This window comes from Colletotrichum paranaense, assembly GCF_030867605.1.
Source record: "Colletotrichum paranaense strain IMI 384185 chromosome Unknown Scaffold_10.1, whole genome shotgun sequence".
NCBI classification, from domain to species: domain Eukaryota; kingdom Fungi; phylum Ascomycota; class Sordariomycetes; order Glomerellales; family Glomerellaceae; genus Colletotrichum; species Colletotrichum paranaense.
In genome coordinates, this window is record NW_026848968.1 from 1 (window position 1) to 11,787 (window position 11,787).

An 11,787-nucleotide genomic window follows, 5' to 3' on the forward strand; every position below is an offset into this window, starting at 1 on the left:
ATTATTATTATTATTATTATTATTATTATTATTATTATTATTATTATTATTATTATTATTATTATTATTATTATTATTATTATTATTATTATTATTATTATTATTATTATTATTATTATTATTATTACTACTATCGAACTATCTACTTATTCTTAAGAATATTTAGAATACCGAAACGCTAACTCGTTGACTTATAAAGATACCTTAAGGGCTAGTAATTCGATCCTATTAGTATTATATTTAACGATCCTAGTTTATAAAAAGATTATTTAAAAGAGTATAAACTAGCTATAATTAACTTAAAAATCCGAAAAAATATATATACTTTTATAAATATTATTATTATTAATACCTAGGTTATATAATATAATAACTTCGAAATACCTAATTAATTCTTAAATATTATTAATATTATAATATTATTATAATAAAATAAGAAATTTAGAAATATTAAAAAAAAAAATCTAGAGTTATTAAAAAAAATAAAAAATAAGGGGTAATTTTTAGCTATTCGGAGGGTACTTAATATATTATAGTGGGGTTATTAATATTTTAAGCTTAGTTAATATTAATAATTAATAATAGTTATATTAGCTATAGCCGGTTATTATTAATTAATATAAAATCTTATTAAAGTACGTAATAGAAACTCGATATTAACTTTAATAAACTAGTTTATTTATAAAGGCGAAAACAGCTTCTAATAAGGCGGGCTAGACCTTGAAGGAATCTTAATATTATATATTAATGTTATATAATTAATATTAAGGACCACCCGAGTAGGTAATAGAAATAGAATATATAAGTAAATATTAATACTATATAATTAATATAAAGAACTACCCTAGTAGCTAATAAAAGCAGAATATTAAAATAAATAATATAGTCGTAATTAGAAATGAGCTTACTTATTATATGGGTTATAGCTAAGAAATTAAAAAAAGAGTATAATAAAATATTATTTATATAATTAGAAAGGACTTTTTTATATTTTATAAAGTATTTATATAAATATGTAGAAAAAGAAATATTTATAAAGGATTTTAAAAAGCTAGGCTTATATAATAGTTTTTTTCCGGCTTTATAAATATAAAAAATTAACCTTAATAGGATTACGTTTCTAAAACAAATTATATAATATACTATACTTTTTAACTATATAATATATATAATATACCCTAAGTACGCGCTTAATATAATATAGTGATTTTAATATAAAAACCGCTGTATAATTCGGGATAAGTGAACTGCCCTTTACGTAGTAATACTAGTTAGAAAAGTTAATTATAAAGGTTAGTTATAAAGGTTAGAGGTAGCCTTTTTTACTATAAAAGTTCTAAATTTTAATAATAATATAGAGGTTTTTAGTTAAAAAAGCTAATATCTAGCTACTCATACTAAAGCTCGTAAAGATTATTTTTATTTTTATTATTTTTAATATTACCTCAAATTACTTTTTATTAAAACTAAATAAATTTATTAAATAAACTTATTAAACGAACTTATTAATATATAAACTACTATTACTTTATTAAGAACTTACTCTAGGGCCCCCTCGACGCCCTAGCTATCGTAGCTAATATAAGTATACTTAAAGAGTAGCGTAATACTTTTAATAATATAAAGTCTAGCTAAGTAATAATATAAATATTATAAATAACTAAACTAATACGGATATTAAAATTTAATATATTAATATTAATTTAAAAATTATATTTTATAAAGCTAAAAAGATTTTTAATACGGGCTATATTATAAATATAAAAAAATATATAAGGGGCCCCCTAATTTTTAATAAAAAAGAGTATATAATATAGGATTTAGTTACTTATATAAGCTAATACTAAGAGGTCTTATATACGTTAAAATAAGTATAGCTCGCCCTCTAAATAGGTAGTAGAAAGTTAGGAGTTAATAAAAAGGAGATAACGGTCGAGTTAGTTAATTTTAATTAGTAATTAGGTATAGAGGGTAATATACCTAGTTTTCCCTAATACGTAATACATAGTACGGCCCCGGCGGATTACTCTATTAGGGAGAAGAGCTAGGCTTATAATTTTTAATATTAAGAGTATTTTATTTAAGTTTAATATAAAGTTATTTTTTTTTTTTTTTGCCTTTGCTAGCTACTCGGGCAGTTCTCAGTATTATTTATATAATATTAATATATAGTATTAATAGATACTCTTACTATCTCGATAGACTATTCTTTTTAGATTTTCTACCTTTTTAACTTTCCCTCCTATATTCCCTCTTGTAAAGTTCACGACTATAATATAAAGTTATATATTTTAATATTTTTAGAATCCTTTTTAAAAATACCCCTAGCTTAAATTTTTGAATACTTAATAACTTAAAAAATACATTTTCTTAGACCGAACTTAGTTAAATATAAATCTCTTAATATTTCAATAGCTCTTTAATTTTGAATATTAAAACTATAAAGTATATATTAAAAAGGGTATGAGGATTTATATATTTAATTCTTTTATTAAAAGTAGAAAATTAGATATTTTAAAAAGAGAATAGCTTACTTACTTAATATAAAAGAGCTGAAATAAATACGTTTTAAATAAGAAAATAAGTTTTATAATAATTTATAATAAGAACTTTGTTACTATTAATAATCCGTAGTTATAAACTTTCTGTTACGAAGGTAACTTTGTTTACCTTATTATTCGCCTTATTATCAATATTACGTAAGCAAACTATATTATAATAATCTACGTTTTACGTAAATTATTATAGGTATTGATTATATAAGTAATACTGCTTATATAAGCTTACGTGAGCGATAGAAAGTATTAGAAAGTAACGGAATAAGCTAGAATCCTCTCGAGACGGAATTACGTACTACGATTACGTATTCACTTACGTATACGCTTATTAATCTTTTCATAATTAATAAGCAATAGAATATTCTAATAAGAGATTTTTATACTTATATATAGGTATATATTTACCTACCTAGACCTTTTATTAAGTAAGCAACTTCTCTTATAGTAATTTAACTATATTACTCTCTTTACTATAAAAACCTCTTATATATACGCTTATTACCCCTATATTTATATATTCTTACTTCTATATAAATATTTACCTTTATATTCTTTTATAAGAATATCCCGTACCCTATTCAAAGCTATACGTGCTAGACTTTATAAGAGGGAAAGTTAAAAAATTAGAAAATCTAAAAAAAAAGAAAAATAGTTTATTAAAATAGTAGGGGTATTTATTAATACTATGTGTTAATACTATATAATTAATATTGAGAACCGCCTAAGTAATTAGCAAAGGCAGAACATAAAATCAAATAACGAGGGTCTTTTTAATACTATATTATTATAAACTACTATTACTTAGAGTGGTATAAACCTAGCTAAGTAAACATAGGCCTATAAAATAATAATATCGTACTTAATATTATTATTAATCTATAATTATAAACTTTATAAAAAAAAAGTTTAAAAAAGTAAAAGAATATTTAAAAAAATAGTTTAATAAAATAATAAGAGTATTTATTAATACTATATATTAATATTATCCCTTTAGGGTCCGGCTCGCCTTATTAAGGGCTATTTTTATTTTTATAAATAAGCTAGTTTATTAGGGTTAATATCGAGTTTTTATTACGTACTTTAATAAGACTTTATATTAACTAATAATAGCTAGCTATAATTAATATAGCTATTATTAACTATTAAGTTATTAATACTAACTAAACTTAAAATATTAATAACCCCGCTATTATAATATATTAATCGCCCTTTAAATAGCTAAAGACTACCCCTTATTTTCCGCTCTATTTAATAACTTTAGAATATCCTTTTTAATCCTTCTTATTTTATTCCTATACTAACGCTACGTTTTTAAAGTATTAATAATACTTTAGAGTTAGTTAGGTATTTCGAGGCTACTATATTATATAAGCTAAGTACTAATTAAGGTAATAGTAATATTAATATACCTCTTTTCGATTTTTAAATTAATAATATCTAATCCGTATTTTTTAAAACGATCGTATTATAGTTCGGGGTCTTTTAGTATAATACTTATAAAATTAAACTTCTAATTATTAAGGAAGTCCTAAGGGTCAATAATAACTAAGTATTTTAGTATTTTAATAGTATGTGTTTAAGAGTAGGTAGACGATTTAATAATAATAGCGATAGCGCGATAGCGACAAGGTAATAGTAATAGAGTAATAGCGACAGGGTAATAGTAATAGGGTAATAGCGACAGGGCAATAGCAATAAATAGCAAGGGAAGCAGCGTTTTTTAACTTTAATAAAAGAAATAAAATAATAAATATATATACGTATATAAGTTAAAGTTAAGAGTATTAGGGTAAATATCGTAAAGTTAATATTATTTTTAATAATAATAACAAGGGTATTTTTAATACCACTATTATAAGCTATAGTTACTTAAAAAGGTAAAGAACTTAGCTAGGTACGTAGGCTTATAAAATAGTAGCATTAAGTACTTAATATTATTATTAATAATCCGTAGTTATAAACTTTATAAGAAGGAAAGTTAAAAAGGTAAAAAATTTAAAAAAATAGTTTATTAAGATAATAAGAGTATTTATTAATATTATATATTTATATTATATAACTAATATTAAGAATTACCCGAGTAGCTAGTAAAAGTAAAAATAAAAAAACAAATATTTATATTATATAATTAATAATAAGGATTATTTAAATATTTAATAAAAGTAAAAAAAATAATAAAAAAAAATCCTAACTTATAAAAAAACTATTTTAATAAATACTTATTTTTTTTTAATTTATTTATTTATTTTACTTTTACTAATTACTTAGGTAGTTATTAATCTTAATTATTTTTATTTTTTTATTCTATTTTTACTAATTACTCAGGCAGTTGTCGATATTGATTATATAGTATTAATATATAGTATTAATAAATACTCCTACTATCTTCATAAACTATTTTTTAAATTTTTTATTTTTTTAACTTTCCCTCTTATATAATTTAAAATTATTAATAATAATACCAAGCGCTTAATACTATTATTTTATAAGCTTATTACGTATTTAACTAAGTTTATTACCCCTCTAAATAATAATAGCTTATAGTAATATGGTATTAAAAATACCCTCGTTATTATTATTAAGAATAATACCGACCTTTATTTGTTTATATTTTCTACCTTTGCTAGCTGCTCGGGCGATTCTCGATATCGATTATACAGTATTAATATATAGTATCAATGGATACTCCTACTGTCTCGATAGACTATTTTTTCAGATTTTCCACCTTTTTAACTCTCCTTATACCGACCTTTATAAGTACTAATACTTACCTTAACGTTTTTAACTTTAACTTATATATATATATATATATATTCGTTACCTCGTTTCTTTTATAAAATTAAAAAACGCTACTTCCCTTATTATATATTATTATTATATCATTATTATTACTATTACTATTAAACTATTTACTTTAAGAATATTTAGAATAGTAAAACGCTAACGCGTTAATTTATAAGGATACTTTAAGAGCTAGTAGTTCGATTTTATTAATATTATATTTAATAATCCTAATTTATAAAAAGATTATTTAAAAAAGTATAAAATAGTTCTTATTAATTTGAAAATTTAAAAAAACGTATATACCCTTATAAATATTATTATTATTAATACTTAGCTTATATAATATAGCCTTAATTTACTTAATAAACCTAAAAATATTATTAATATTTTAATATTATTATAATAAAATAAGAAATTCGGAGAGATTAAAAAAAGAAATCTAGAGCTATTAAAAAAAGTAAATAATAAGAGGTAGTTTTTAGCTATTTCGAGAGCGATTAATATATTATAGCGGGGTTATTAATATCTTAAGTTTAGTTAGTATTAATAGTTAATAATAGCTATATTAGCTTTAGCTAGTTATTATTAATTAATATAAAGTCTTATTAAAGTATATAATAGAAACTCGATATTAACTTTAATAAACTAGCTTACTTATAAAGGCGAAGATAGCCCCTAATGAGGCGGTCTAGACCCTAGATTAATTATATAAAATAGTAGGAGTATTTATTAATACTATATATTAATACCGTATAAATAATACTAAGAACCGCCCGAGTAGTTAGTAAAGGCAAAAAAAAAAAATACTATAATAGTGGGGTTATTAATTTCTTAAGTTTAGTTAGTATTAATAATTACTTAGTAATAGCTACGGCCGGCTATAGTTAGTTATAAAGTCTTATTGAAATACGTAATAAAAACTTAATATTAACCCTAATAAACTAGCTTATTTATAAAAGCGAAAATAGACCCTAATAAGGCGAACCGGACCCTAAAAAAAAAAATATACTTAAAAAATAGCAAAGTACTTTTTAATAATATAGAATTTAGCTAAGTAATTTTATAAATACTATAAATAGCTAGGCTAATACGAATATTAAAGTTCAATATATTAATACTAGCCTAGTTATTATAATTATAATAAATAAGCGAAAGATATATAAAGTTAAAATAATAAGCTAGTACTTTAAATAGCTCTTATAAAACCCCCTAGGTAATAATAATACTTATATAAAAAAAAAGATTATATTGGACCTAGTTATTTATTTAATTTTATTTAATTTTATATTTTACTTTCTTAGCTCCTCGGGCGGTTCTTAAATATCGTTTTTATAATATTAATATACGGTATTAATAAATATTTATATTATCTTAGTAAACTATTTTTTTTGATTTTCCTTAACTTTCTTTTTTATAAAGTTTATAATATGATTATAGATTATTAATAGTAGTATTAAGTACTTAACGCTACTACTTTATAAGCTTATATACCTAACTAAGTCAGCTACTTTTCTAAGTAATAATAGCTTATAATAATATAATATTAGAAATACCCTCGTTATTATTATCAAAAATAATACTAACCTTATTAATATTTACTATACTTTTAATTTTAACTCGTATATATATATTTATTACCTCGTTTTTTTATTAAAATTAAAAAACGCTTAAATATATTTTATTAAAATATTAAGATACTAATACCTCGTCGACCCTTAGGGCTTTTTTAATAATTAGAAGTTTTATATTATATATATTATATTAAATAACCCCGAGTTATAAAAAGACTATTTTAATAAATATTATTTTTATAATATTAATTTATAAAAAACGGATAAATATATTATAATAAGCGTTAGCCTTATTAGCGCTTTTTTAATATAATAAAGTATAAATAAGCTTAGATATAATAATATAATCAAGAACTTAAAAAAAGTATAAGTAAGCGTATTAAATAGGAATATTAATAAGGAGAGGTTATTATTAAATAAAATAAAGGGAGAAAATAAGGGGTAGTATTTAGTTATTAAAAGGGTGATTAATATATTATAATAGCGGGGTTATTAGTAGTATTTTAAGTTTAGTTAGTATTAATAGCTAGTTAGTAATAGCTGCGGCTAGTTATAAGTAGTTATAAAATCTTATTAAGTACGTAATAAAAACTTAATATTAACCCTAATAAACTAGCTTACTTATAAAGGTAAAGATAGCCCTTAATAAGGCAGGCTAGACCCCAAAAGGACCTAGCTACTTATATAAGCTAGTATTAAGAGGTCTTATACGTATTAAAGTAAGTAAAGCTTACCCTATAAATAGGTAGTAAAAGGTTAGGAGTTTTAATTAGTAGTTAAGTATAAAGCGCTTTAAAAGGAGTATAAACGAGCGTATTAAGTAACAATATTAATAAAAAGAGGTCATTATTAAATAAAATAAAAAGAAAAAGTAAGAAGTAATATTTAGCTATTAAAAGGGTAATTAATATATCATAATAGGATTATTAATATTTAGTAATAGTTATGGCTAACTATAGTTAATTATAAAGTCTTATTAAATATATAATTCAAACTTAATATTAACCCTCATAAACTAGCTTATTTATAAAAGTAAAAATAGCCTTTAATAAGACGGCCCGGACCCTAGAAGATTATTAAACTTTATTATATAAATTAAGTACTAATAAAAATAATACTTATATTAATGTATATATTTTAGATTATGAACTTAATAATATTTAATTCGTATTTTTCAAAACGACTTTGTGATAGTGCGGGGTTTTTTAATATCATTTTAATAGGATTAACGATCCGTGATTATAAACTTAATAAGAGGGAGAGTTAAGAAGGTAGAAAATTGAAAAAAAAATAGTTTATTAAGATAGTAAGAGTATCTATTAATATTATATATTAATACTATATAATTAATATTAAGAATCGCCCGAGTGACTAGTAAAGGTAAAAAACATAAATAAATAAATAGTTATTATAAAATACGTCCGTCCGCTATAATTACTAACTTATTAATAACTTATAATCAAGTATATTCCGGATTTACTATAGTTATAAATTAATATTATTAAGATTATATAGGGAACTACTTAAGTAATCAATAAAAATAAAATATTAAAACTAATAATAAGTTATTTAATTAATACGGTAATATAGTAGTATCTTAACTTATTTAAACTACTCTTAATAATAAAACCTTATTTAAATATATTACTTAGTTTTAACCCCCTAGAAGAGTAATCCGCTAGGGCCGTATTATATATTACGTATTAAAAAAAAACTAAGTATATTACGCTCTATATCTAATTACTACCTAAAATAATAATTAACTGACTTAACTATTATCTCTCTTTTATTAATAGCTCTTAACTTCTTATTATATAAAGTTTTTCAAATTTTAGCTATTTATAGGGCGAGCTTTACTTATTTTAATATATATAAAACCTCTTAGGTTAATAATTTGTTATAAACTTCATAAGAGGGAAAGTTAAAAAGGAGAAAGAAAATTGAAAAAAAAAATACCTTGTTAAGATAATAGGAGTATCTATTAATACTATATGTTAATACTATATAATTAATATCGGGAACTGCCTAAGTAGCTAGTTAAAGTAGAAAATATAAATAAATAAAACCTCTTAATACTAGCTTATACAAATAGCTAAGTTTAATATAATCTATTCTTTTTTTTTTAAATATTATTATTACTTAGAGGGGCTTATAAGAGCTACTTAAAGCGCTAACTTATTATTTTAACTTTATATTTTTAGCTTATTTATTATAACTATTATAACCCCCCCGACGGAGCAATCCGCTGGGGCCGTATTATATATTACGTATTAGGGAAAACTAAGTACATTGCGCTCTATACTTAATTACTAATTAAAATAGTAGTTAATTAACTTAACTATTATCTCCTTTTTATTAACTCCCGACCTTCTACCGCTTTTAGCTATTTAAAAAGCGAGCTATACTTATTTTAATATATATAAGACCTCTTAGTACTAGCTTACATAAGTAATTAGATATTATATTATATACTCCTTTTTATTAAAAATTAGGGGGCCCCTTATATATTCGCTTATATTTATAATATAGCTTATATTAAAGGGATTTTTAGCTTTATAAAATATAATTTTTAAGTTAGCGTCGATATACTAAATTTTAATATTTATATTAGCCCGGCTATTTATAGTATTTATATTATTACTTAGCTAGATTTTATATTATTAAAAAGTATTATACTACTTTTTAAGTATATTTATATTAGTTACGATAATTAGGGTATCGAGGGGGCCTAAGAATCTATTGAGCTTTAGAAGGGGGGACCTATTGAGGGGCATTTTTAAAGAGTCCTAGCCTACTAATTACTAACTATATACTAATTCTTAACAAGTAATAGTTTATATATTAATAAGTTTGTTTAATAAGTTTATTTAATAAATTTATTTAGTTTAAATAAAAAGTAACCTTAAGTAATATTAAAAATAAAAGGATAAAAAGAATCTTTACGAGCTTTAATATAAATAACTAAATATTAGCCTTTTTAGCCCTTTTTTTTTAAAAACCTCTACGTTACTATTAAAATTTAGAACTTTTATAGTTAAGGGCTATTTCTAACTTTTATAATTAACCTCTATTATTAACCTTTTTAATTAGTACTACTATATAAATATATCGCCTAGCTTATTGTTAATAAGTAATAAGGTAGCTTATTTATCCTAAATTATATAGCGGTTTTCGTATTAAAATTATTATATTACGTTAAGCGCGTACTTAAGGTATATTACGCGTATTATATAGTTAAAAAGTATACTATATTATATAATTTCTTTTAAAAGCGTAATCCCGTTAAGGTCGATCTTTTGTGCTTATAAAGCCGGAAAAAAACCATTATATAACTATTATAACTAAACTAATATTAATATATTAGATCTTAATATTTATATTAACTTAGCTATTTATAATACTTATGATATTACTTAACTAAATTCTATATTATTAAAAAGTATTTTATTATTTTTAAAGTATATTTTTTTTTATTCTACTTTTACTAACTACTCGGGCGGTTCTTAATATCGTTTATATAGTATTAATATATAGTATTAATAAATACCCCCACTATCTTAATAGACTATTTTTTTTAAATTTTCTACCTTTTTGACTTTCCCTCTTATAAAGTCAATACCTACGTTAAGTATATTTATATTAACTATGATAATAATAATATAAAGCTAACTAAGGGCGCTTAGCTTAAGAGGGGTAGACTTATTAATAAATATCTTTAAAAAGTTCTAGCTTACTAATTACTAACTATATACTAAGAAGGTCATAGTTTATATATTAATAAGCTTATATAGTAAATTTATTTAGTTTATATAAAGAATAGTTTTGAATATTATTAAAAATAATAAAAATAAAAAAAATCTTTATAAGCTTTGAATAATAATAAATATTAGCTTATTTAGCCTTTTTTTAAAAAGCCTCTATTTAATTTTATATTCTGCCTTTACTAGCTACTCGGGCGGTTCTCGATATCGTTTTTATAGTATTAATATACGGTATTAGTAGATACTTATACTATCTTAGTAGACTATTTTTTTAAATTTTCCTTAACTTTCCTTGTTACAAAGTTCATAACATAACTACGAATTATTAACGGCGATTAAAAAGCCTCTATATTATTATTAAAGTTTAGAACCTCTATAATTCAGGGCCGCTTTTAACTATTATAACTTATTATTATAATTAACCTCTATTACTAACCTTTTTAATTAGTATTATTATATTAAAAGTAACTTACTTATTTTAAATTAAATAGTAGTTTTTATATTTAAATTGTTATATTACGTTTAGTACGTACTTAGGATATATTATATATATATTATTTATTTTTATATTTTACTTTTACTAGTTACTTAGGCAATTCTTAATATTATTTATATAGTATTAATATATAATATTAATATATACTCTTATTATCTTAATAAACTACGTTTTTAGATTTTTTATTTTTTTAACTTTCCCTTTTATAAAATTTAAAACTATTAATAATAATACTAAGTATTTAACGCTACTATTTTATAAACTTATTACGTACTTAATTAAGTTTATTACTCCTCTAAATAATAGTAGTTCATAATAATAGTATTAAAGGTACCCTCGTTATTATTATTAAAAAAATACTAACTTTATAATATCTATTTATTATATTTTTAACTTTCCCCCCGACGGAGTAATCCGCCGGGGCCGTACTATATATTACGTATTAAAGAAAACTAAATATATTACGCTCTATACCTAATTACTTATTAAAACTCCCGACTTTCTACTACCCGTTTAAAGGGCGAGCTATACCCACTCTAATATATATAAGACCTCTTAGTACTAACTTACGTAAGTAACTAAATTCTATATTATATACTCTTTCTTATTAAGAGTTA

General features: G+C 21.7%; 1 protein-coding gene across 1 annotated transcript; it reads left to right on the forward strand.

The window, feature by feature from the left end:
• Positions 1-5,236: 5,236 nt before the first annotated feature.
• CPAR01_11676 (uncharacterized protein) lies at positions 5,237-5,395 on the forward strand (the record flags this gene model as incomplete). The annotated part of the gene is made up of 1 exon (XM_060495935.1): positions 5,237-5,395. The coding sequence occupies one exon, from the start codon at positions 5,237-5,239 to the stop codon at positions 5,393-5,395; it is 159 nt and encodes a 52-aa protein (XP_060344720.1).
• Positions 5,396-11,787: the final 6,392 nt, after the last annotated feature.